Consider the following 26,848-nt stretch of genomic DNA (forward strand, 5'->3'; position numbering starts at 1 on the left):
TCTATCACTCTAAATCTCATTTTTATGACCATATCCTTCTCTCAAGCAGGCTCTCAGCATCTCTCCTTATCTCTATCCTCTATTTAATTTACCTCCCATTCACTTTCACTCTTCCCTGTTTAATTTCATCACCCTCTCCCCTCCTCTCTCCTCCCTCGCCTCTGATCTGTCAGTGTGGTGGCGCTCTCATGCTGCATCATCGGGGATAACACGTGCTCTCTGTTTATTATCAGGGAGGGAGGGAGTTGGAGGGAGGATGAGAGGGTAGCAGAGAACCCATAGAGTAGACAGCCTTTCTCTGTAGCACACACAGACACACAGACCAGAACAGACTGGGGGGAAGAGAGAGGGAAACAGACGCACTGCAAAATCCAGACGCATCAACAGCCACCCTAGCAGCTCAAACCACCACAGCAGGTAAGTTCTTATCTGTTTGTATGTTCACTGTGCTCAGTTTGGATCAGATAACAAAAGACCTACATGAGATAGAATGACAGAACACATTTTTGCAAAGCTTAACTTAACTCTTTTGTTTGTGCATAAAGGATGTTATATTACATAGATGACGGAAGAGGGAATTGACTGCACACACAGTACAGAGACATTAGCCCCCCAGATCCTCTACTGTCTCCTCCTAGCTGTATAAGTGAGACTCTGACTGTGTCCCAGTGCTGTAGGACAGTGTGCCAGCCTCTGCATTGGCGCGAGTATGAGGTCGTCAGGTTGAATTTATTAACCCTAGAAACAGGAGTGCGTCATATAGATCAGTCCTGCCTTTAGACGTCCCTGGCAGCCTGCGTATTAACAAGTCATGTAGAGAATATACAGACAACTTTCTTACCGGGTGCAGGCCTTCTGCTTTCCAGTTAAAGGGACTAGCGAACTGCTTTGAGTTGTTGTGTTCAGTTGTGTGTCAGCCGTAGAACACGGTTTACGTTCTACCCTACCCTTCAATAAACAGCAGCCACACAAATCACAAAAGAACCACACTTCATATCTGAGGCCATTGTATGTGGCAGAGTTAGAGATAGAGGCAAGACAGTTGATATTCATTCTGGTCCAAATAGACTGTTACAAGTTTTACAGTCTCAATAAAGAGTTCATCAGAGGACATTTAAATTGGATATCTGTTACCTCTCCTTTGATACCTGTGTGTGTCTGTAGATGTTCATTTACATGCTGTGTGTGCACGGCCGCCTGCCTTGTTGAATGGTAGTTTCACACTGGGACCTGTAGGAAAAACGTAGCGATTTGAGGCTGAATGTTGTGAGTGATCACCATCTGTCAGAAAAAGGATGGCATGCTGAAGGTAAATGCTGATATGTATGATTTTCACCCTGTGAGAAATATGTCCTGTTCATTTGTACTTTTTCTGTCGACAAGATAATATGAAATCATATTGGTGCAACCCCAATTCATTGTATTATATAAGACTGGTGCAGAACCCTAATACTGTACATTTGATTATAGGATCAAACACTTTAACAATTGGACATTAGACACAATGTTCCTGTTATTTAAATCACGCTGTTTATTAGGTTGTGTTCTCACCCTGTACAGTGTAAAAATAACAGTTATGAGGTTCACTTCTTGTCCTTTAGCATATGCAAGCTCAACAAAGCCCACTGTACGGAACCAGGTCTGTTTCTCTGCTGCTTCTGGGTATGAATAAAACCACAAAGAGCAATATACCTGGTGTGTTTGTTCCTCCATGTAAAGCTGCTCTGTTCCTGTCACTGTAAAAATCGACCTATGAGTCATGATGATATGGCTTAAACTTTGCTGTTCACTTTTTCCCCTCTTTCTTTCAATCACCACTGGATGATTTTATTTTGTGGTGATAGATGGGGCCCGGATTGTTTTGGAACTTCTCTTCAAAGGCTAACTGCTCGGTGCCGCAGAGCCTGCTGCAGACCATGTACGTAGTGCCTTCTGGAATGGACTTCATGTACTGTATATAGCTTCCTTAACTTGTGTTTTTGGCATCTAGTACATCACTCCTTCCATTCACTGTCCGTCCTTCTTAAAGTCATGGGCTGATGACTGCAGTGTTCCATACCAAGGCCTAGCTTGTGGACCGTAACTCATTGTGCTGGAGTACAAGCCAATGGCCAATCACTGCAGAGCATTGGACCACAACTCATGAATCTGATTGCTGCTCGGTGTCGGAACATGTCTTTTGAGTCATTCAGCACTTTTTGGCAAAGTTGAAAGAGACTCATGAGCCATGGACCAATCACAGCAGAGCACTGGACCAAGACATCATTTGATGAATCGTATCTCACTATCACCCCATTAAGGCCTTATTAATGATAGTCAGAAGAGCTGTAGCCAATCATCACAGCACACATTCTCTATGTGTGTTACATTACCATCCATCAACTTTGAACCCCAGCCATGGCTGTTTCTGTACTGTGTTGTATCAGTCTGGACGGAACTGCATGTTCCACACATCTTGCATGCTAATCATGTCCTTGCTTTAGGGTTTGTGGGTATAGTCTAAAAACTCAGTATTATCATCTCCTTGATTGTCTTTTGGCATAAGGTATCAAGTGGTTGAAACCTGTTGCATATTTTCTCTGTTTAGGCTTTTGGATTTGTTTCCTGAGACTAACCACCATACTTACTACTTTTAGTTTTCAATATCTCAAGTACAAATTGTCCGGCTCAATCAAACAACCCGAGTTTGGGGGGCAATAAAGAGACATTGCGTGCTATAGGTCAAACGGTTGTGGATGTTTAGCTTAGAATAGACAGAGAATGGGTGATTTCATTGAAGGGGATGATGTAGCTAGTTGACATATTGGTCATTGAGTGTGCCTTCACTGGGCGAGGCTGTTGTCACTAACGGCTGACATCTGACATCCAATGTAGGGCCTGGCAGCATACCGTACCATGACATAAAACAGGATTTTCTGGTAAGTGTAGGTATCCACCACTATGTAACCTTTAATAAAACAGTCAGGTGGAAGAACAGGGATGGATTTCTAAGAGATTCCAAGAAGCTTCCAAGATCAGGGCAGTCAATGTAGGGCAGATACTTCTACATCTACCTACAATACTTATAGTACTTTCTATTGGCTCGTTTACAGTAGGCCTATCGCATTTAATATTAAAATCATTAAGAGATCCATCTTTTGATATACAAGTACGAATGTCTTCTGAAACAGTAGTGGTCAGTCGGGAAGGTTTTAAGAGCTCCCCTGCCTCTTCCTTCTCTGTTTTGCACAGGTCCCATTGAGAGTCATATGCCGTGCCCTTCTGTCCAGCTTGCTCTGCCCCATAGCATGGGGTACCTAGTGACAGGAGGCAGGGCCAAGCCAGGTCATGCAGGCTGTAGCGACAGCCCTGTGGATTCCTCAGGGGCCACTGTTCTATCAGGCTGTCTCTGATGCCAGCTCTGAGAGCAGCACATACATGGAGATAGAGATAGAGGTAGATAGAGATAGAGATAGAGATAGAGATAGAGATAGAGATAGGGATAGAGATAGAGATAGGGTTGCCTCCCAAATGGAACCCTATTCCCTTTATAGTGCACCACTTTCGGCCAGTCCTGTAGGAATATGTCCCATAGGGCTCTGGTCAAAAGTACTGGGAGGCAGCCTATCTCTATCTCCATGTATGTGCTGCTCTCAGAGCTGGCATCAGAGACAGCCTGATAGAACAGTGGCCCCTGAGGAATCCACAGGGCTGTCGCTACCATTATGTAGTCTCTAAGTTTATCCAATGTAAAAAAAAAACACAATTTCAAAATTTTCTACATGAGACCGATTTGAGCCGGTCGGTCACATATTGTACATTACCTTTTACTAGAGCTCTGGTCATAAGTCATGCACTATATAGGAAACAGGGTCCCATTTGGGATGTTTTAATGAAGGATCTATCAGTGAGCGCAAGCCTCAGGTATGACCAGTGTTCTTGTTTGTGCTCCCTTCCTCTCTTTCTCCGATATTAATTTGTTAGTGTGTTTAATTGATTTTGTTTCTTTGGTTGTTAGATTCCACAAGCGTGAAGGTGTTGTCTGTGCTCTCTGCTGCTGAGTGCAAAAGGGCCATTTTCTCCTTTGGATGAGTTGGCCTTTAATCCTCTCTAATGTTATCGTCCATATGGCTAATTAATCAGCCGGACCAGAGTTAATTATGTTACTGACAGCAAGAAGGCTTGAAAAATCATAAATCAAGTCGCAGTGCCTTTCTGGATGTTTTTTAGGGATCACCACTGGGTTAGTTTTACTCAATTTATGGGAAAAACAAACTTTTCAAACACACACACACACACTGCACACACACACTGCACACACACACACTGTACACACACACTGTATACAAACATAACACAGAGCTGAACCTGGCCCAGTTTCCAGGTATTGATTCTGAATTTGTGCATTTGGTCTGATGCTTCCCCCCACATACACATCCCATTGATTTCCTGTCCAGCAGAATGCTTTTCCCACAGCCTTGTCGTTCCCATCTCCTCAGAGCCTCTTTCAGACCCTGGCTGTGTCTATCTCCCTCCCTCACAGTCAGCCTCACTCACTCTCTATCACAGATATGAGTCACACAGAATGGACCTTATCCCCCTGTGAGGGAGATGGAGGGGGGACCAGCTGGGACCAGCTGGTGGAAATGAGATGATGTTAAAAGGAAAAGAGAAGCTAAACCAGATCCTGTTAGAACCCAGCCGGGCTGGGCCGACAGCACTGCTGGAAGTTGTCATGGCAACAAAGTCTGGGGTCTGGGTAGAACCGAGGCCTGATTAAAGAACAGAGGAGAGGGAGAGAGGGGGATGAGAAAGGAGGACAGATTTATTTTACCCTCCTTGACCAAATACTGTAAAAGGAAGATCTTCAACCTCACGGAGAAAAATAAACTTCACCTCATCTTCTTTTTACTGGCAGAGAGCAGATTCAGAGAGCAGATTCAGAGATCAGATTCAGAGAGCAGATTCAGAGATCAGATTCAGAGAGCAGATTCATGGAGCAGATTCATGGAGCAGATTCAGAGAGCAGATTCAGAGAGCAGATTCAGAGATCAGATTCAGAGATCAGATTCAGAGAGCAGACCCCGGCCCACACTGGATGAAAAGAGACTTAGAAGTAGCACTTGACCCTTTTGACTCCATAGACCATGGATGCACACACACATACCACACACACACACATACCACCTGCACCACTGAAAAGTGAAGTTGATGTTTCCGATCAGACTCATTTTAGGTAAATGAAGTTCCACTCATTTCATTTCAATAGTACGATGAATAGTTCCTCAGAGAAAATCTAAAATCATATTTGTGGATTTAGGGAATATGAAATAAAGCAGCAGCTAGCAAATAAAAGTAATGAGTCATCTAAACCCAAATCAGTGGGTTTGAAACAGCGTCAACAGGGACAAATATAGACGGTGTAATGATAATTGATTTCACAGTGAGCCATCTTATATAAGGAGGGAGGGAGGGAGGGAGGGAGAGAGAGAAAGAGAGAGAGAGAGCGAGAGAGAGAGAGAGTTAAGCAGGCAGATTGATGAGGCTGGTGGCTGATTAGTTCCTAATTAAAACTGATCATGGGCTCATTGTCATGCTTATAAGCAAAGGTCACTTTCAAACAGAGAACAGCAACAGTGTTGTCGCAAAGATAGGAGTGGTTTTGTTTTCACGCATCTGCAAATGACTTTTATTTTGGATTGTCTGCATCTGGGTTTTGTCGGTTTAAGGGTGTTCATGCTACACAAAGACAGGTTTGGAAACTGCTGCTGGCAGAGAGAGAGAGAGAGAGAGAGAGAGAGAGCTGTCCAGCTGTTGTTTTTACTGCATCCCAGTCATTAAACAACCTGTCACAGTGTGAAGAAGGGAGGGAGACTCAAACAGAAAATATTTTGGTGATACCTGATTCTACATTTCTGCCAGTAAGGTATTTAATCCAGGAAGGACTAGTTGTCAGTCTCATAGCTTTCCATATTACCCATACTGTAGATGCTTATTGTGCTGGCAGCCTCTCATTACTGCTTCTTTACCTTTACGTCTTGCTCATCTGTAAATGTTTTATTCAATAAGCTTTCTTTTATCTTGTTGCATTTGTTTTTCTAGACAATGAACAAGTTGATGTGTCAGTGTGTGCATGCACAATGTGTATATGCAATGTCTACCTGCAACTGTGAGTGTGTGTGTGTGTGTGTGTGTGTGTGTGCACTCGCATATTTGTGCTTGAGTGTGTGAGTCCGTGTGTGCATTGGCTGTATTTCAGGCTGTTTCACACCTGGCCGTGATTGGGAGTCCCCATACGGCAGCGCACAATTGGCCCAGCGTCGTCCGGGCTTGGCCAGTGCCGGCCATCATTGTAAATAAGAATTTGTTCTTGCAGTTTTTAACAATCACTTTGGCACTAATTTCAGAACCTTGTGGTCATTTTTCAAAACTCTAGACACAAAACTCAAAAAGGTCATCACTTGTAACACAGGCTGTCCAATGTTCAAAACATAGCATTGTGCATTCATATCTTTAAAGAAACCTTGCACTTGCAGAATCATTGGTTCAAATAACTTATTTATCATGAAATACCATAGGAACATTCATTTAGCTCACCCACACACAAGATACCGATAGTTTCACTGTGTAGTTGTTCGTACAATCATTAAATATTGTAGTACAAAATATGTGATACGTGTTTCATTATGCTACTACATGTAAATACATCACTGTAAAAGGACTAGTAGAGAGAATACTACAAACACAGTGGAATCATTGAACAAAATATGAAATTTATTGATGAAATACAATAAAATCACAACAGGTTTCTTTGAATCAAAGCAAAAATAATTAGCAACAAAAAAAGAACAAATAGTTAAAGGTCAACTGCAGTGTTCCTCACCTGGCTTACTGTAAAACATCACTGCAGTGTTTCTCACCTGGCTTACTGTAAAAAAACAAATCATTGATTACTGTACTTAGACATTTCCATCAATTCTGTCTTGTGGATTTGGCCACAGGTTCTCTTCCACATCACAATGGTTGTTTTCATTAGCCAAACATCTTGGGAAGAATCTTCGGGCGAATCCAGGCCTGACACTGGTCTGCCGTGATGTCATTGCATGCGTCATCCATGGCCTGGAGAAGGGTGGCTTGTTCGTGAGGGCGCCTATATATACCTTCCACCTCCATGTGGAGAAAACTTCCTCAATCGGGTTAAGGAAAGGAGAGTATGGGGGTAAGTACAAGGTGGTGAATTGTGGATGGGCCTGAAATCATGCTTGCACCATTTGAGCATGGTGGAACCTGATATTATCCCACACATTATCCCACACAGTGACATAGGTCATGCCATCAGTGTAAATCAAATCAAATCAAATCAAATCAAATTTTATTTGTCACATACACATGGTTAGCAGATGTTAATGCGAGTGTAGCGAAATGCTTGTGCTTCTAGTTCCGACAATGCAGTAATAACGAACAAGTAATCTAACTAACAATTCCAAAAAAACTACTGTCTTATACACAGTGTAAGGGGATAAGGAATATGTACATAAGGATATATGAATGAGTGATGGTACAGAGCAGCATAGGCAAGATACAGTAGATGATATCGAGTACAGTATATACATATGAGATGAGTATGTAAACCAAGTGGCATAGTTAAAGTGGCTAGTGATACATGTGTTACATAAGGATGCAGTCGATGATATAGAGTACAGTATCTACGTATGCATATGAGATGAATAATGTAGGGTAAGTAACATTATATAAGGTAGCATTGTTTAAAGTGGCTAGTGATATATTTACATCATTTCCCATCAATTCCCATTATTAAAGTGTCTGGAGTAGAGTCAGTGTCATTGACAGTGTGTTGGCAGTAGCCACTCAATGTTAGTGGTGGCTGTTTAACAGTCTGATGGCCTTGAGATAGAAGCTGTTTTTCAGTCTCTCGGTCCCAGCTTTGATGCACCTGTACTGACCTCGCCTTCTGGATGACAGAGGGGTGAACAGGCAGTGGCTCGGGTGGTTGATGTCCTTGATGATCTTTATGGCCTTCCTGTAGCATCGGGTGGTGTAGGTGTCCTGGAGGGCAGGTAGTTTGCCCCGGTGATGCGTTGTGCAGACCTCACTACCCTCTGGAGAGCCTTACGGTTGAGGGCGGTGCAGTTGCCATACCAGGCGGTGATACAGCCCGCCAGGATGCTCTCGATTGTGCATCTGTAGAAGTTTGTGAGTGCTTTTGGTGACAAGCCGAATTTCTTCAGCCTCCTGAGGTTGAAGAGGCGCTGCTGCGCCTTCCTCACGATGCTGTCTGTGTGAGTGGACCAATTCAGTTTGTCTGTGATGTGTATGCCGAGGAACTTAAAACTTGCTACCCTCTCCACTACTGTTCCATCGATGTGGATGGGGGTGTTCCCTCTGCTGTTTCCTGAAGTCCACAATCATCTCCTTAGTTTTGTTGACGTTGAGTGTGAGGTTATTTTCCTGACACCACACTCCGAGGGCCCTCACCTCCTCCCTGTAGGCCGTCTCGTCGTTGTTGGTAATCAAGCCTACCACTGTTGTGTCGTCCGCAAACTTGATGATTGAGTTGGAGGCGTGCATGGCCACGCAGTCGTGGGTGAACAGGGAGTACAGGAGAGGGCTCAGAACGCACCCTTGTGGGGCCCCAGTGTTGAGGATCAGCGGGGAGGAGATGTTGTTGCCTACCCTCACCACCTGGGGGCGGCCCGTCAGGAAGTCCAGAACCCAGTTGCACAGGGCGGGGTCGAGACCCAGGGTCTCGAGCTTGATGACGAGCTTGGAGGGTACTATGGTAAATCAGCTCGACAGACCTGATTTAGCTCATCAAGGAAGGTTACATGGCTGCCTGCAACTCAATATATAGAGTATATCGAGTAGAGAGCTTTAGATGTTGTTCGACCAAACATTAGAACGGGCAAGATGCGTAATCTAAGCAACTTTGACCGTGGTATGATTGTTGATGCCACACATGGTGATTCCAGCACCTCAGAAACAGCTGCCTTCTTTGGATTTTTACGCACTACAGTCTCTAGAGTTTAGAGACTGACAGAGAATGATGAGATAAACAAAACACATTCAGTGAGAGGCAGTTAAACACCTTGTTAATGAGAGAGGTCAGAGGACATCCAGACTCATTCAACCAAACAGAAAGGCCACAAATGCTCAAATAACAGCTGTTTAAAACAGTGGTGTGCAGAAGGGGATCTCTTAACATACAACACTGTGAATAATTCAGGCTGTTGTGGAGGCAAAAGGGGGTCCTACCCAGTACTAGATAGGTGTACCTAATAAAGTGGCCGGTGAGTGTACAGTAATATCAAATCTGAAAACATGGTCTGGAAAAGTGGTACATGGGGCCATAGAAACAGTGTCTGATAAAGAATGATGATGAAATATTACATCCATAGATAATGTAGTCCAATCGGTTCATGTTCCACGGTAATTGGTGTCAATGGATCTCGTCATCCTGAAACTTTCTTGATCTTAACATGGAATATTGTTCGTCAGTTTCCATAAAACTATGCATAAAGAGTAATGCAACAGTTACTTATCATTTTGAGTAGTTGTATCAATTGATAGTTAGATCATTGTAATGAAATGAATAGAAAGTCAGTCAGATGTAATGTGTGAATTGCATTTTGAAATGGTAATACTTTGATGTTGAGCAGGTGATTTTAGTTCAATGAACAGATGATCTTAGCTTCATGTGGATTGTATCCAAGCAGTTGGAAAAAGTCTTAGGGTTTTGAGAAATTTGCATTTTGATCATTGGTTGAGTTTTGTGTCTAGAGTTTTGAAAAATGACATCAAGGTTCCAAAATTAGTTTCAAAGTGATTGTAAAAAACTGTAACTGGCTTGCCTAGTTAAATAAAGGTTACATTCTGCTCTGTTCTAAATGGGTTTAGCGGTGCCTCTGTGTCCACTGACATCAGCCACACTGCTGGAGTTTAATTATATCCTAATGGGGAAGCTCACTGTCTGACTGTCTGGCTGGGTCCTCAGACCTGCTTTCTTCAACAGTCTATGACCCAATCCATGAGCTGAAACCACTGGAGACCCAAAGAGAACAGACTACTACTGTTAAATCTGTTTTACACCAGAATGTATTCTCTAATGTACACCAGAATGTATTCTCTAATGTACACCAGAATGTATTCTCCATTCAGATACTGTGCATCCGTGGACCTCCCTTTACATGTCCAACCTAAAGGGAATAAGGAAACATTGGGAGGCTGGTGAATCAATTATATTGGAAAAAGTAGAAAATGGACTCGCCCAGCCACAGAAACAATGGTTGATATATTGTAGATAATTATTGGGGGAAGAAACCTTATGATAGGGGTTTGCTGCAGGGATTTGAGTTGGTGGCTGGATTTAAGAGGTTTTACTAAAGTAACAAAGTGGGCTATGTAATCTCAGGTGTGCATTGCTATGGTGATTGCAGGTTGCTCTCCAGGATGGCTGGGATGAAGGAGCAGCAATTTACTGAGGAGAAACCCCTACTGCAAGAACAAAGAGGACAAGAAACTGAGATGGTGAGCATTTTCTTTATGTGTGTGTGTGTGTGTGTGTGCGTGTCTGTTTGTTAGTTTTTGTTGTTGTTTTGTTGTTGTTTTGTTGTTGAATTTTACCCCTTTTTCTCCCCAATTTCATGGTATCCAATTGTTTTTAGTAGCTACTATCTTGTCTCATCGCTACAACTCCCGTACGGGCTCGGGAGAGACGAAGGTTGAAAGTCATGCGTCCTCCGATACACAACCCAACCAAGTACCTCCCGGTTGCAGCCGGTTACGACAGAGCCTGGGCACGAACCCAGAGTCTCTGCTGGCGCTGCAGTACAGCGCCCTTAACCACTGCGCCACCCGGGAGGCCCTTTGTTAGTTATTTTGTGCGTGCATGCATTGGAATGCTCATTTATTTTTGTGCCTTTGTGCGAGTGTGTGTAGTTGATATAATAGTGTATTTGTGTGTGTCCTGGTTGGGAAACAGAAAATGTGTTTAATTGTGTAGGAGGGATTCATCATACATTAATATTCACATTTAGGAGTGTGAAAGGATGGGGGAGTTGAGAGGCTGCAAGGTCTTACAAAAACCAGTGACTGCAACAGTATACTTCTCTTAGCATAATAAGTCATTCAGTAAACTCTTGAATGCTGTGACTGAACATGAGGAGCAGAAGAGAGGTGGCATCAGTAGAGAAAAGAAGTGCTAATCACATTGATTAAAATGCCAACTGTCTGAGAGGATATGTCACAGTCATTTATACACTTCACTGACATTCTTGATAATGATTGACAGAGTGGAGAAACTGATTACTCAGACAATATCAAGACAGTGGCCGTCAAAACACAAGTAAAAATGTGTTAATCAAAGCAATGTTGACTTTTGCTGATTATTACGTAGTGGTAATTAACCATGAGGACTTACAGTGCATATTGAAGTAAAGAGCTATGTGGAGTGGATGTGTGACCCAGATTCATTTGTTTCCTTTAAAAGACTGTGTTCTGATTTGATCAGGATGACATCATGACAGCAGCTTATCCAGACAGCCTTGCCTCTCTTGTCCTCTACGTGGGTCATGACCTCCCAGGTCTGTTAGGTACAGATGTAGGATCTTAATTTGATCTCTTTTGTTGATGAGAATGTTCCTACACAACAGGAAATGCAAACGTGTAGTGTATTTAAGGTTTTCCACTTTAAAATGAAATACTTGATTTGCCCTAAACTTCAAATGTATTACCATACAAAAATTGGCCATTAATTATAGTCCACAAAATAAATCACATTTCCTTTTGCTGCAGGTTTATTTTACTGCTGCAGGTTTATTTTACTGCTGCAGGTTTATTTTACTGCTGCAGGTTTATTTTACTGCTGCAGGTTTATTTTACTGCTGCAGGTTTATTTTACTGCTGCAGGTTTATTTTACTGCTGCAGGTTTATTTTACTGCTGCAGGTTTATTTTACTGCTGTAGCAAACTGGCTCAAATTAAGATCCTACATCTGTAGTCTTCACCCCTCCAGGTCTCTCCCGACCTGGACCTCTGAGGTGGACTGATCAGTCATTGTAACACAGCTCTGTTTGTGTTTATGACACAGAGAGACCAAGGGTGGTGTAAGAACGCACTCCCCTGTGCAAACCCTGCACCCCTCACCGCCCCCTCTTCCTCAAGCCACCCCTAACAACAATGGCATGTGATCAGGCGGCACTGGCTCCGCCAGACCCACAATCAGTCCAGTGGGTGCATAATTACACACCCAGAACATGCCCTGCAGGGGGACAGGTCCCCTCGCCCAGTTGGGCACCAAATCTCGGATTCCTTCAGCTGTGCTGTTGGTTGCTCCTTTACATAGCTTATCCTTACCTGCAACACATGCTGAGTCACAGAAATATGGAGGCCTACAGCCTATAGTAAAAGAATCAGCAGGGTGTCAAACTTCCAGATAATCACACAGGATCATTTCATATAGAGAAATGTTCAACTTCCTTAAGAACAACATGCATCCAGCCACCACCAGCACAGTGCCACAGCTCCCTCCCCCACCATGCTGTGCTACTGCAGTCACATCTGGGCTCCAGAGGACAAGAGTGACACCTGCTGGTCCGACCGCCCCACTGAAGCACCTAACCTGCTGTCTCTCCTCTAAGAACAAGTGCATGACATACCCATTCCCTCTAGTCCTGTCTCTGATCTTAATGGCATCACCCTCTATCAATGGACTGCTGTAGTGTTCTGATAATAATGCAACCATGTGACAACTTTCTTCTTTTTTTCACCTCATCTGTGTTTTTATGTATAAACCTTTTGTGTTTCCTGAAACCACTGTATATGAATGCACTAGGATTGCACCTTCAGGATCTCTAAGGGGATCTTTTTTTCTTAAACCACTCTAATGATGCTTGTTCTGATTCAACTACAGTATACCCTATATATATCATCTCTCTATATATAACCTCTAAATATATATATAACTTCTCTCTATATATCCTCTCTATATATAACCTCTACATATAACCTTTACATATAACACACCTCTATATTATCTCTATAGATATAACCTCTATAGATATAACCTCTTCATATAACCTCTATATACAGTATTTATCTCTATAGAGCATGTCCTTCTTGTTGCACTGACGTCTAGGGGAATGCTAGGGTTCTGGTTTGACTCTTCGGGCAGGGAAAGGCATCTTTCTGTCCCTCCTTTCCCTGAGCCTTCTCTTTTCTGCTCTCTAACTACTGTCTGTTTGTTTGGACCCACACAGCATCTATCTATGTTACTCTCTGGATCCATCCCTTCATCTCGAACAGCCTTCTCAGCCCTGTGGCGTCTCAGGTTTAACCAGAGTGACTGTGTCATAATGAGCGTCAGTTGACATTGTGTTTCTGTTCTCTCTCTCTCTCTCTCTCTCTCTCTCTCGCCCTCTCTCTCTCTCTCTCTCCTCTCTCTCTCTCTCTCTCTCCCTCTCTCTCTCTCTCTCTCTAGGAGAACTGTGAGACCCTGATGCCCATTGGAGACTGGAAGGTACTGAAACTGTTTTCTATATTTCCAAAGTACCGTTACTCTCTTTCTCTCTCTATCCTTCTCTGGTTGTTGTTATTACTGTCCATCACAGGAGGCTGCTGAGGGGGAAACGGCTCATAATAATGACCAGAACGCAGCAAATAAAATGGCATCAGACACCTGGAAACCATGTGTTTAACCTATTTGATACCATTGCACAACTTCCGCTCCTCACCACTAGCCAGTCCTCCCCAATTAAGGTGCCACCAACCTCCTGTGCTCTACACTCACCCATGTAACCATGGTGACTCATTGGGAGGAGAAGAGGGAAGAAGATGGGGAGAAGGAGAAGTGGCAGAGCCTAATATGAGTTGGGACTAATATGAGTTGGGACTACTACATACTGATGGAATCATTCACTATCACACAGCAGCTCTCACACAGTGCAGAACCACAGTAGTTTTGAAGTCCTTAGAAGTTGATTTCTGTACCGTGATGTTCAGAGTCTATTTTAACATGAATCCACGTAGCGATGAGATCAGACACATGACTAATCCTTTCTCCCCTCTGTCTGATACCTCCAGTGGCACCTCCCCCCCTCTCTCACCTCCCCCTCTGCCCCCTCTTCCCCCTCTCTCACCCTCTCAACTCAATTCATTTCAAATGGCTTTATTGGCATGGAAAACATACTGTATGTTACATTGCCAAAGCAAGTGAAATCGATAATAAACAAAAGTGAAATAAACAATCGAAAATGAACAGTAAATGAACAGTAAACATTACTCACAAAAGTTTCAAAGGAATAAAGACATTTCAAATGTCATATTATGGCTATGTACAGTGTTGTAACTATGTGGATATCGTTAAAGTACAAAAGGGAAAATAAATAAACATTAATATGGGTTTGTTCTTCAATGGGCACCCTTTTCTTGTGGTTTGTTCTTCACCGGTTGCCGTTTTCGTGTGGCAACAGGTCACAAATATTGCTGCTGTGATGGCACACTATGGTATTTCACCTAATAGATATGGGAGTTTGTCAAATTTAGATTTTTTTTCAAATTCTTTGTGGGTCTGTGTAATCTGAGGGAAATATGTCTCTAATATGGTCATACATTTGGCAGAAGGTTAGGAAGTGCAGCTCAGTTTCCACCTCATTTTGTGGGCAGTGAGCACATAGCCTGTCTTCTCTTGAGAGCCAGGTCTGCCTACGGCAAGGCTATGCTCACTAAGTCTGGCTATGCTCACTGAGTCTGTACATAGTCAAAGCTTTCTTTAATTTTGGGTCAGTCACAGTGGTCAGGTATTCTTCCACTGTGTACTCTCTGTTTAGGGCCAAACAGCATTCCAGTTAGTTTTTTTGGTTAATTCTTTCCAATGTGTCAAGTAATTATCTTTTAGTTTTCTCATGATTTGGTTGGGTGTAGTTGTGTTGCTGTCCTGGGGCTCTGTGGGGTGTGTTTGTGAACAGAGCCCCAGGACCAGCTTGTTTAGGAGATTCTTCTCTAGATGAATCTCTCTCCAGGTGATGTCTTATTTATGGAAGGTTTAGAAATCGCTTCCTTTCATGTGGTTGTAGAATATAACTGCTCTTTTCAGGATTTTGATAATTAGTGGGTATCGTCCTTATTCTGCTCTGCATGCATTGTTGGGTGTTTTACATTGTACACGTAAGATGTTTTTGCAGAATTCTGCATGCAGAGTCTCAATTTGGTGTTTGTACCATTTTGTGAATTATAGGTTGGTGAGCGGCCACAGACCTCACAACCATAAATGGCAATGGGTTCTATAACTGATTCAAGTATTTTTAGCCAGATCCTAATTGGGATTTCGAATTTGATGTTCCTTTTAATGGCGTAGAGAGCCCTTCTTGCCTTGTCTCTCAGATCGTTCACAGCTTTGTGGAAGTTACCTGTGGTGCTGATGTTCAGGCCGAGGTATGTATGGCTTTTTGTGTGCTCTTGGGCAACGGTTGTCTAGATGGAAATTGAATTTGTGTTCCTGGCAACTGGATCTTTTTTTGGAACACCATTTCCTGTCAGGGCCCAAGTCTGACATAATCTGTGCAGAAGATCTAGGTGCTGTTGTAGACACCCCCCACACACACACACACACCCACACACACACACAACACACACCTCCTCTCTCTATCTGTAAAATGCTTTGCATAGATCAGCAGGCCTCAAGTTGTATCACAAAGTTGTTGAGTGTATAGTGCCATGTAGCTCAGTTGGTAGAGTGTTGCTCTTGTGACGCAAGGGTTGTGGATTTGATTCCCACTGGGGACCATTACGAAAATGTATGCAGTCACTACTGTAAGTCGCTCTGGATAAAAGCTAAAATGTAAATGTTTGTATGTGTGTTTTTCTGAGGGTGTCCTTGCATGTGTGTGTGATGACAGTGCATATGATTATGGGTGAGAGAACGAGGTTGTGTATTTAATGAAGACTGGAAATGTTGAGTCAGCCGGGGAGTGGGTTAATCCCTCTCTTCCGCATAAAAGGGGGACCGAGCTAGAAAGAGACATGGAGAGTTTACTGTTGAGTCAGCTTGCTAAGTTCTCTGTACACAGGAAAGGCGGAGACCGACGAGAGAAAGAACAACTGGATGTTGTGGAGAATATGGACAATGGTTGCTGGTGTGAATAAATGTAACCTACAGCAGAGAGAGCCACTGCTGCCATATTGATCTGTAGTCAGCACTGTTCCATTATCCCCTGCTTTCTGAGTAGACGCACGCACATACAGTACTCTGCTCCGCTCTACTGGTGACCTATGGCCACTTACTGTCCCATCAATGTCCCATTACACAGAGGCATTGATGAGCCTACTGGCGGCGGCTGCTGCTGCTGCACAGAGACAGAAAGAGACGTCACTGTTCCCTGTTTAATTTTTATATGTAAAAATAAATCTCACTGCATGCTAAGCATTTGTTTATGCATCACCGCCCATGACTGTTAAGGAGCGATAAGAGAGATGGGAAAGGAAAGGAGACAGGGAGGACAGGGTCAATGAGGGAGCGAAAGAGAGAGGGAGATAAGCCATCTTCTCCTGAAACAGAGCAATGGTGCTGATGAGAGAGCAAAACAAGAGCACAGCAGAGAACCTGCTGTGACTGACAGAGCAGCCAACCAATCATGTGCAGAGAGGCAGCACTGGCAGCGAATAGGCTTGAGTTCGGCACGCCCTCATGTTGAGGTTTATAAGGTGTCGGGGGGGCACAGCACTGCAGCGCTCAGCCCCATAGCAGGACGAGGCTAGACGAGACAAGACGAGACAAAGAGACCACCAGCAGAATCCCCCAGCAGGCTCTGCTCTAAAGCCAGGACCTAGTCCCACTACAGGAGAGGACTGGCTCTGTCTGTTTGTCTGTCTGTCTGTCTCGTCTCCACTGGCTGCTCCTCCTGCTCCTCCTGCCATTCTTCCTCCTCTTTCTCCTCGCTTACTGAGGCACCATGCCTGAATGCTGGGACGGGGTGAGTGACAGTATAATGTATCTACAGGTTTATACTGAGTGACTGCTTGAGTGTGTTCAATGTTTCTGCCGGTGCGTGGATGACTCGGCATATTTTGATTGATAGAGTGAGGATATTTTGATGAAGGGGAAGTGAATCCACTACCATAGTAGGTCTTCATTAATAAACACCTTTGTTCATGGATATGTATGTCATGCACATACACACCCACCTCTTACCTTATTCATGTTCTCATATCATGTTCATACCTTATCAAAATAACTAGCTACATCTATGATGTACCCTGCTGTTGTAATACTCTGGAATAAATAACTAGCTATCTATGATGTACCCTGCTGTTGTAATACTCTGGAATAAATAACTAGCTATCTATGATGTACCCTGCTGTTGTAATAATCTGGAATAATTGTGCATTGGATAAGATCATCTGTAAAAGATTCATGTTGAAATATTAGTTCTCTAGTTGTGCTTATATTTAGACCTGAGAGTGAGTGTGTATCAAATCAAATCAAATCAAATTTTATTTGTCACATACACATGGTTAGCAGATGTTAATGCGAGTGTAGCGAAATGCTTGTGCTTCTAGTTCCGACAATGTCTGAGATGCCTGTAAGTCTTGTGAGTTGCCTAATTATTCTGTACTAGGACAAACGTCTCTCTGACCTTGGGAGCCAGAAGGAAGGGAGTGAGAGAGGAAGATGAGAGGGAGGGACTGAGAGAAGAAGTGATCGAGAGAGGAAGATGAGTGAGAGAGAAAGGGAGCAGGGAAGGGACTGAGAGAGGAAGGGATGGAGGGAGTGTTTGCAGTATGTGATACAGGCGCTGTTTTTACCTGCAGTCTATTGTTCCCCACCAAGGTGGTCTTTGTCTATGATATTTCAGACAGGCAGCCATACAGAAAATACCAAATCATTTTTACCCATTCTATCAACCCCTATCGTACTGCAGTCGTGTATCGCATAATCTTTAGCGCCCGATATGACCTTGTTGACCTACATTGTATCTGTCAATCGTTCACGTAAGCAATTCATGTTCAACAAAGACAAAAGAGACAACAGATATTACAGGTGATTAACTGTACCGCAGAACCTGCAAATGTATAGCTTCACTGCAGAATACTGTCAGATATATTGGGTGCCAGAATGTTGCGTGGTTAGGGTGCACTTTCCATGACAGACTATGTTTGCATCCTTAATGGCACCCTATTCCTTATTTAGTGCACTACTTCTGACCAGGGCCCATAGAGCTCTTGTCAAAGGTATATAGTGAATGGGATGCCATTTTTGACGTTTCACTACACTGCCCTCAAGAAATCAAGAAATGTCAGAACAAATGCAGTTAACACCCTGAATAACACTGTATCAGTCATCCACACGCAGTCCATGAGTATATACACCGAAGATATATACTAAGAATGATATGTACAGCAGTAGATATATTCACTATGTCAAGGATCCAGTGTATAAATACACGGTGTGTACAAACAGTGGAACAAAAATGCAATGTACAGACATATTAGAATGAGCTATGTGGAGAATCCAGTATATAAATCCAGTGTGAAAAACAGTATAAAAGAAACAGGAAGTGTCCAGTGTTTAATGTCTCTCTATACATGGGACAGGAGCGTTGGCTGTGTGAGTATGCTGGTACATGCGTGTGTGTTTGTGAGTATGGGCATATGGGTGTGCGACTGTATATGTGAGTACAGGGGTCTGTGTGTGTATGAGGCGTGTGCGTGTGTGCGTTTGTGTGTGTGTTTTGTGTGAGTGACTGTGTAGGAGTATGCTGCACAGAATGTTTCCTCCCCCTCACCAGAGCAGAATATTATACACATAGTGTGGACCAGACATGTCTTTGCAGTACTCTATATACACGGTGTTGTCAGTCATCTCTATCAGCATTCCCATGTGAATCCATAAAGCTTTTATGTTGATCCGAGGCAGACAGTTGAGTATGCAGCCTATTATATCAGTCATAGTTATTGGGTGATAGTAACTCTATGCTCATCAGTGAACCCAAGATTGTCTGTCTGAAGGTACAGTATGTCTCTGTGAGTGTACATCTATACATTCCCATTAGAAATAAGCATTTGTATGTTTCAGGAACATGACATTGAGACTCCTTATGGGATGCTTCATGTGGTGATCCGTGGTGCACCCAAAGGAAACAAGCCTGCCATCCTCACCTACCACGATGTTGGGCTTAACCGTGAGTACACATTGGCCCTCTATCTGTGTGTGTGTGTGTGTGTGTGTGTGTGTGTGTGTGTGTGTGTGTGTGTGTGTGTGTGTGTGTGTGTGTGTTTTGTGGGTGTGCTCCATGTTGGGATTAACCGTGAGTACACATTGTCCCTCTACCTGTGTGTGTGTGTGTGTGTGTGTGTGTGTGTGTGTGTGTGTGTGTGTGCGTGCCTGCGTGTTTTGTGGGTGTGCTCCATGTGTGCGTGATCATGTCTGTGTTGCACCACCATCAGTCACGCGACAGTGACCTGCAGCTGGTTCCAGGAAGCTTCACTCCACACTTCCTCAGAGTGTTGTTCATGGTGTGACCTGGCAGAGATATCTGTGGAGCTGTCAGCCTGTTATCTGAGGTGATAATGGGACTCCATTCTGGGAGCTATATCATTCCCTGACAGCCATCCAGCCAGCCCACTGCAGAGTGCGGACAGAAATTATGAATCTCTCTCTACCTTTAAGCGTCTATTAGTGTACTGTACCAAACGAGTATGCGTACGCACAGCAGTGTTCTAGAATATTGGACCATTGGCATTCTTACTTTTCAAAGTGAAAAGCTCAAGCAATTTCTCCAACAATCAACACATTGAAATGAATAGAGGACGTGTACCAGAGACGCGTTGGTTTGGAATTGTAGGGAGGTGGATGTTCATGCTGTATGTCTCCCGCAGATGGTGGTCTCAGAGAGTGTAGCTACAGTATGTTACAATCAGACGCCAGACACTTTACCCAGAATGTCTGTTACTACCTCCCCACAGAGCCTGCTCGTTTGCTCCTCTAATTGGTGGATGGGGACGACTTTTCAATATTACTGCAGTTTGCAGGATGTCGTGTCAGGGGTCAGAATGACTCATAGATACTAAACACAATATTTCTTCTACATTACAACAAAATGACATTACCAGATAACTGCAAATTGAAATATGTTCCCACAAAAGATCCAGTGTGTCTATTGAAATTGCCAACACAACCTGCATTCCACAAGATAACACTGTCTGTCAGAGTGGTCCATAATTCAATAAAGGATTGGATAATTAAATGATGATGGAGAGAGAAAAAGAGAAAGAGCAACAGAAAGGGAGGGAGAGGGAGAAATGTAGGTCAGAAAAACATCCCTATCATACAGTGTTAAAGCGAGGGGAGGGAGGGAGGGCAGGAAGGCAGGCAGGGTGGGGTTGTTGTTGGGGGATAATCAGCATTGCGGTGCTGTAGATCAGCTGCTCTACTGCCTGCCTCCTTCCCTCTGCAGCTGGGGGTATTAGTATGCACTGCCAGAAACCACAACGCTGCAGCCTGACTCGGGCTACACAGACACAGGAGGGGGGAGAACAGAGGAGAGAAGGAGACAGAATAGAGGAGACACTGGCCTATATATGGCTCTGTTGCTCCTGTACTGTGTCCTTCTGCTGTGTTGGGGAGGAGATGGGTCAAGTTTCCACAGGGAGACAATACGCCTGTGGAAGATGAAGACTAATGGTCTTCTATTGCTGACTGTGTGTGGGCGAATCAGAATTACCTCGCTGCCATTGCTGCCAGATAAATTCAATAGCACAGAACACACAAGCTTTTTAATTTCTGTCCGGTTATTGGTTAATTAGCTTGTGTAATGATGTTTGTTGGTTTTTGATGAGATGGTATTAATGTCTCAGTGTTTTTATCACCTTCTTAGCTCCATGGAGTAGAACAGTGCTGTTTTTGACTGACTCACCACAAACAGAAGACAAGAAGGACATCAGCAGTGGTGGGAGGGGGGAAACAGAGGTGTTGGTATCAGAGTTGTTGATATACGAGTTGTTGGTATCAGAGTTGTTGGTATCAGAGTTGTTGATATACGAGTTGTTGATATACGAGTTGTTGGTATAAGAGTTGTTGGTATACGAGTTGTTGATATACGAGTTGTTGGTATACGAGTTGTTGATATACGAGTTGTTGGTATCAGAGTTGTTGGTATCAGAGTTGTTGATATACGAGTTGTTGTATATATACGAGTTGTTGGTATACGAGTTGTTGGTATACGAGTTGTTGATATACGAGTTGTTGGTATCAGAGTTGTTGGTATCAGAGTTGTTGATATAAGAGTTGTTGATATAAGAGTTGTTGGTATAAGAGTTGTTGGTATACGAGTTGTTGATGTCAGAGTTGTTGATGTCAAAGTTGTTGAAATCAGAGTTGTTGATGTCAAAGTTGTTGATATAAGAGTTGTTGGTATCAGAGTTGTTGGTATCAGAGTTGTTGGTATCAGAGTTGTTGGTATACGAGTTGTTGGTATCAGAGTCGTTGGTATACGAGTTGTTGGTATACGAGTTGTTGATATACGAGTTGTTGGTATCAGAGTTGTTGGTATCAGAGTTGTTGATATACGAGTTGTTGGTATCAGAGTTGTTGATATAAGAGTTGTTGGTATCAGAGTTGTTGATATACGAGTTGTTGATATACGAGTTGTTGGTATAAGAGTTGTTGGTATACAAGTTGTTGGTATACGAGTTGTTGGTATAAGAGTTGTTGGTATCAGAGTTGTTGGTATACGAGTTGTTGGTATACGAGTTGTTGGTATCAGAGTCGTTGGTATACGAGTTGTTGGTATACGAGTTGTTGATATACGAGTTGTTGGTATCAGAGTTGTTGGTATCAGAGTTGTTGATATACGAGTTGTTGATATACGAGTTGTTGATATACGAGTTGTTGATATACGAGTTGTTGGGGTATACGAGTTGTTGTATATATACGAGTTGTTGGTATCAGAGTTGTTGGTATCAGAGTTGTTGGTATACGAGTTGTTGATGTCAGAGTTGTTGATGTCAAAGTTGTTGATATAAGAGTTGTTGAAATCAGAGTTGTTGATGTCAAAGTTGTTGATATAAGAGTTGTTGGTATACGAGTTGTTGATATACGAGTTGTTGATATACGAGTTGTTGGTATCAGAGGTGTTGGTATCAGAGTTGTTGGTATACGAGTTGTTGATATACGAGTTGTTGATATACGAGTTGTTGGTATCAGAGTTGTTGGTATCAGAGTTGTTGATATACGAGTTGTTGATATACGAGTTGTTGATATAAGAGTTGTTGATGTCAAAGTTGTTGATATAAGAGTTGTTGAAATCAGAGTTGTTGATGTCAAAGTTGTTGATATAAGAGTTGTTGAAATCAGAGTTGTTGATGTCAAAGTTGTTGATATAAGAGTTGTTGGTATACGAGTTGTTGATATACGAGTTGTTGATATACGAGTTGTTGGTATCAGAGGTGTTGGTATCAGAGTTGTTGGTATACGAGTTGTTGATGTCAGAGTTGTTGATGTCAGAGTTGTTGATGTCAGAGTTGTTGATGTCAGAGTTGTTGATGTCAAAGTTGTTGATATAAGAGTTGTTGATATAAGAGTTGTTGATGTCAGAGTTGTTGATGTCAGAGTTGTTGATGTCAGAGTTGTTGATGTCAGAGTTGTTAAAAACGAGTTGTTGATATAAGAGTTGTTGATGTCAGAGTTGTTGATGTCAGAGTTGTTGATGTCAGAGTTGTTGATGTCAGAGTTGTTGATGTCAAAGTTGTTGATGTCAAAGTTGTTGAAGTCAAAGTTGTTGATATAAGAGTTGTTGATATAAGAGTTGTTGATATAAGAGGTGTTGAAATCAGAGTTGTTGATATCAGAGTTGTTGATATCAGAGTTGTTGATATCAGAGTTGTTGATATCAGAGTTGTTGATGTCAGAGTTGTTGATGTCAGAGTTGTTGATGTCAGAGTTGTTGATGTCAGAGTTGTTGATGTCAGAGTTGTTGATGTCAAAGTTGTTGATATAAGAGTTGTTGAAGTCAAAGTTGTTGATATAAGAGTTGTTGATATAAGAGTTGTTGATATAAGAGTTGTTGATATAAGAGTTGTTGAAATCAGAGTTGTTGATATAAGAGTTGTTGATATCAGAGTTGTTGATATCAGAGTTGTTGATGTCAGAGTTGTTGATGTCAGAGTTGTTGATGTCAGAGTTGTTGATATCAGAGTTGTTGATATCAGAGTTGTTGATACGGTTGCAGATTTTAAGAGGTACTATATAAATGTTAAATGTCTCAGTTTAAGTGCAGTATATCAAAATAGATTGGTTTATATTTACTCTGACTTACTGGAAGACGTCTCAAGCATCCAGATGATGATGATGGAATGAGTCCCAGTGAAACCTGATTGCCCATTCTTTCATACCTGTCACATCTATTCCCCCTGTCAATGGCACAGATGGCCACCTTCAAGGTTCTCTCTCTTTAGTGCATATTTCATGTGTTTCACTCCCTCTGTCTCTGCCCTCTACAGACAAGCTGTGCTTCAATAGCTTCTTCCACAATGAGGACATGCAGGAGATCACCAAGCACTTTGTGGTGTGTCATGTGGATGCTCCTGGACAGCAGATTGGAGCCTCTCAGATGCCACAGGGGTAATATATAGTACCTCCACATTCACATGCCAACACGTTAGACACACAGACACACACAAGTATGCATGTTTCCTTACACCTCCATTGTTGTATTGTATTGACTGGAATATGCATATAGACAATCATTTCTACAGTGATGTCTCTCTCTGCCATGTCACTGTTTAACTAAAGGTCTTCACCTCACCTCTCCACAGGTACCAGTACCCCACCATGGACCAGCTGGCAGGCATGCTGCCCAGCGTAGTGCAGCACTTTGGGTGAGTGGGCCTCCCCTTCCTTTCTCTCCTACTAAACAGTACATTCATCATCCATACACTCTTGGAAAAAAGGGTTCCAAAAGGGTTATTCTGCTGTCCCCATAGGAGAACCCCTTTTGGTCAAAAGGGTTCTCAAAAGGGTTCTACCTGGAACCAAAAGGGTTCCACCTGGAACCAGAAAGTGTTATTCAGAGGGTTCTCCTATGGGGACAGCAGAATAACCCTTTTAAGTTCTAGATTGCACCTTTTTTTCTGAGTGTATAGTTGAACTTTGAATGAATTAATAAAACTGATAAACCTTTAAAGTAATTCAAAACATTCTAATTTTCCAGATTCAAGAGCATTTTGGGCATTGGAGTTGGAGCAGGCGCCTACATCCTGGCCAAATTTGCTGTAAGTTATTCCCTGTTGTTGTTCTTTGCTTGTCCATGTATTTCATATTTGTGTTGCCTGAGGATCCCAGGTGTATCTAACATAACAGACCCCTGCTCTGCTCTGTCCTCAGCTGATCTTCCCTGACCTGGTGGAGGGCCTGGTGCTGCTCAACATCGACCCCAACGGGAAGGGCTGGATCGACTGGGCCACTGGCAAGGTAGCAGACACTGCACCTCTGTGGAAAACACGTAAACATAGTTACCTTTAAAACAGCCATTTTATCCCAACTATCAAAATGGCTGCTCTTGTTGCAATGGGTGCAAGGAAATAATATCTCTCTGTCATCCTCCCTCCCCTCTCTCTCTTTCTCTGTCTCTGTCTCTTCCCCCCCTCTCTCTCTCTCTCTCTCTCCCTCTCTCCAGCTGTCTGGTTTCACCAGTGCTCTTCCAGACACTGTACTGCCCCACCTCTTTAGCCAGGTGAGCTCTCAGTCCAGATAAATCATTACCCACCTACAACAGTTTGTGGCAACACATGGTACTGCATACAACAACAACACAAGCCTACAGGGTTTTTATGCTCATAAACCTTTCAGAGACACCAGTCTCTCAGTCTACCTGTGTTAATAGTTGATGGTTGCACAGGAGGAGCTGATGAACAACACAGAGCTGGTCCAGAGTTACCGTCAACAGATCAACAACACTGTCAACCAGGTCAACCTGCAGCTCTTCTGGAACATGTACAACAGGTAACACACACACACAAACACAAACTTCAGACTGTGTGTGTGTGTGTGTGTGTGGCAGATGGGAAGAGTTCTATATTCTGTGAGAGAATGTAAGCAGTGTGTCTCACAGTTTTCTTCTCCTTCTCAGCCGTAGGGATCTGGAGATGAACCGCACCGGGACCATCATCAATGCCAAGACCCTGAAGTGAGTCTCTCTACTACACTAGACAATTCTCCATGGTCCTTCATGTCATTGGCGAATAGTGTTTAAGTACCCTTATCATTCATAACAGGTTACTTGGGATTTGCCATGTTTACTGTTTGTGTACATGTGTTTGTGTTGTTTGCTGATCTGTGCTCTGTGTTTCTAGGTGCCCCGTCATGCTGGTTGTTGGTGACAACGCTCCAGCTGAGGAGGGAGTGGTGAGTCCTCTTCCTTCTACACCTTCTCTCCATTTCTATCTCTTCCTTCTCTACCACCTACTTCCTCCCCTCTCTGTCTCATCTCCCTCATCCCTGTCTCATCTCCCTCACTCCCTGTCTCATCTCCCTCACTCCCTGTCTCATCTCCCTCACTCCCTATCTCACCTCCCTCACTCCCTGTCTCATCCCCCTCACTACCTGTCTCACCTCCCTCACTCCCTGTCTCATCTCCCTCACTCCCTGTCTCACCTCCCTCACTACCTGTCTCATCTCCCTCACTCCCTGTCTCATCTCCCTCACTCCCTGTCTCATCTCCCTCACTCCCTCTCTCAACTCCCTCACTACCTCTCTCAACTCCCTCACTACCTGTCTCACCTCCCTCACTCCCTGTCTCACCTCCCTCACTACCTGTCTCACCTCCCTCACTACCTGTCTCATCTCCCTAACTCCGTCTCATCTCCCTAACTCCCTCTCTCATCTCCCTCACTCCCTGTCTCATCTCCCTCACTCCCTGTCTCATCTCCCTCACTCCCTCTCTCACCTCCCTCACTCCCTCTCTCATCTCCCTCACTCCCTGTCTCATCTCCCTCACTCCCTCTCTCACCTCCCTCACTCCCTCTCTCACCTCCCTCACTCCCTGTCTCACCTCCCTCACTCCCTGTCTCATCTCCCTCACTCCCTCTCTCAACTCCCTCACTCCCTGTCTCACCTCCCTCCCCGCCTACCTGCCTTCCTGCACCCTCCCCTGCTGTTTATGATATCCCGCCCTGCCTGCCCCCCCTTGATCCCCTCCCTCTATGTGGCTCTGTGCTGCACTTGGCATGCTGAGAGGTAAATGTTTGCCCTCACTGAGAGAAACAGAAGTAGGTCAGTAAATTGAGGAAAGATTTAGTGATGGGAGGAGGGGATGGGAAGGGGAGAGGAGTAGAATGAGAGGTTATACAACCTAGTTAGTTGGGGAGGGAGGGCGGAAGGTCGGGAGGGTGGGATACCAAAAACAGAAGGAGGAGGTGGGGTGAGGGAGAGTGAGAGAGAGATATGAAGACAGAGATATGACAGATGGAGGTCACTTTAATATTTGATGCTATTTGGTGTGAAGAACCCTGCTGCTCATTTCATCTTGAGTGAGGGAGAGGAGAGGGAGAAAGAGGATAGAGGGTCAGGGACCTGTTTTGACCTAGAAAGCCATCTCTCCATTTCTTTGTTATTGTTCTGAGAGATGGGTGTGTGCCAGCGCACATCTGTACACACCCCTGGCTGTGACTTCGTAGCCTCAACTGTGTGTTGGAATGACTCATCACTGCAGCAGACTGCATTATCTGGGTCATCCCTCCTTCCCTCCAAGCGTCTCTTCCATTCACAACATCTACATCCCTGAAATCCTATTGATTTCAAGTTTTTTTTTTAAATCTGAGAACATTAATATCCAAGCAACTTGGCCCTCGTCGTTTAATA

The 26,848-nt window shown here is 43.5% G+C and overlaps 1 protein-coding gene across 7 annotated transcripts in view; it reads left to right on the forward strand.

The window, feature by feature from the left end:
* Positions 1-269: 269 nt before the first annotated feature.
* LOC112253453 (protein NDRG4) overlaps positions 270-26,848 on the forward strand; it is a 32,450-nt gene continuing 5,871 nt past the window's right edge. For 4 of the 7 annotated variants that reach the window (XM_042323095.1, XM_042323097.1, XM_042323094.1 and 1 more), the window contains exons 1-13: positions 285-417; positions 1,845-1,918; positions 10,434-10,524; positions 13,475-13,513; positions 19,067-19,172; positions 23,491-23,611; positions 23,806-23,868; positions 24,201-24,261; positions 24,374-24,460; positions 24,666-24,722; positions 24,888-24,991; positions 25,119-25,175; positions 25,342-25,393. In XM_042323095.1, coding sequence (XP_042179029.1) covers positions 1,845-1,918; positions 10,434-10,524; positions 13,475-13,513; positions 19,067-19,172; positions 23,491-23,611; positions 23,806-23,868; positions 24,201-24,261; positions 24,374-24,460; positions 24,666-24,722; positions 24,888-24,991; positions 25,119-25,175; positions 25,342-25,393 — 912 coding nt within the window. In that variant the 5' untranslated portion in view covers positions 285-417. Of the gene's footprint in view, positions 418-1,844; positions 1,919-10,433; positions 10,525-13,474; positions 13,514-16,488; positions 16,965-19,066; positions 19,173-23,490; positions 23,612-23,805; positions 23,869-24,200; positions 24,262-24,373; positions 24,461-24,665; positions 24,723-24,887; positions 24,992-25,118; positions 25,176-25,341; positions 25,394-26,848 lie in introns of those variants that run through there. The other 3 variants (XM_042323098.1, XM_042323099.1, XM_042323100.1) reach the window with 3 other exon arrangements.

Source organism: Oncorhynchus tshawytscha, linkage group LG06, assembly GCF_018296145.1.
Source record: "Oncorhynchus tshawytscha isolate Ot180627B linkage group LG06, Otsh_v2.0, whole genome shotgun sequence".
NCBI classification, from domain to species: domain Eukaryota; kingdom Metazoa; phylum Chordata; class Actinopteri; order Salmoniformes; family Salmonidae; genus Oncorhynchus; species Oncorhynchus tshawytscha.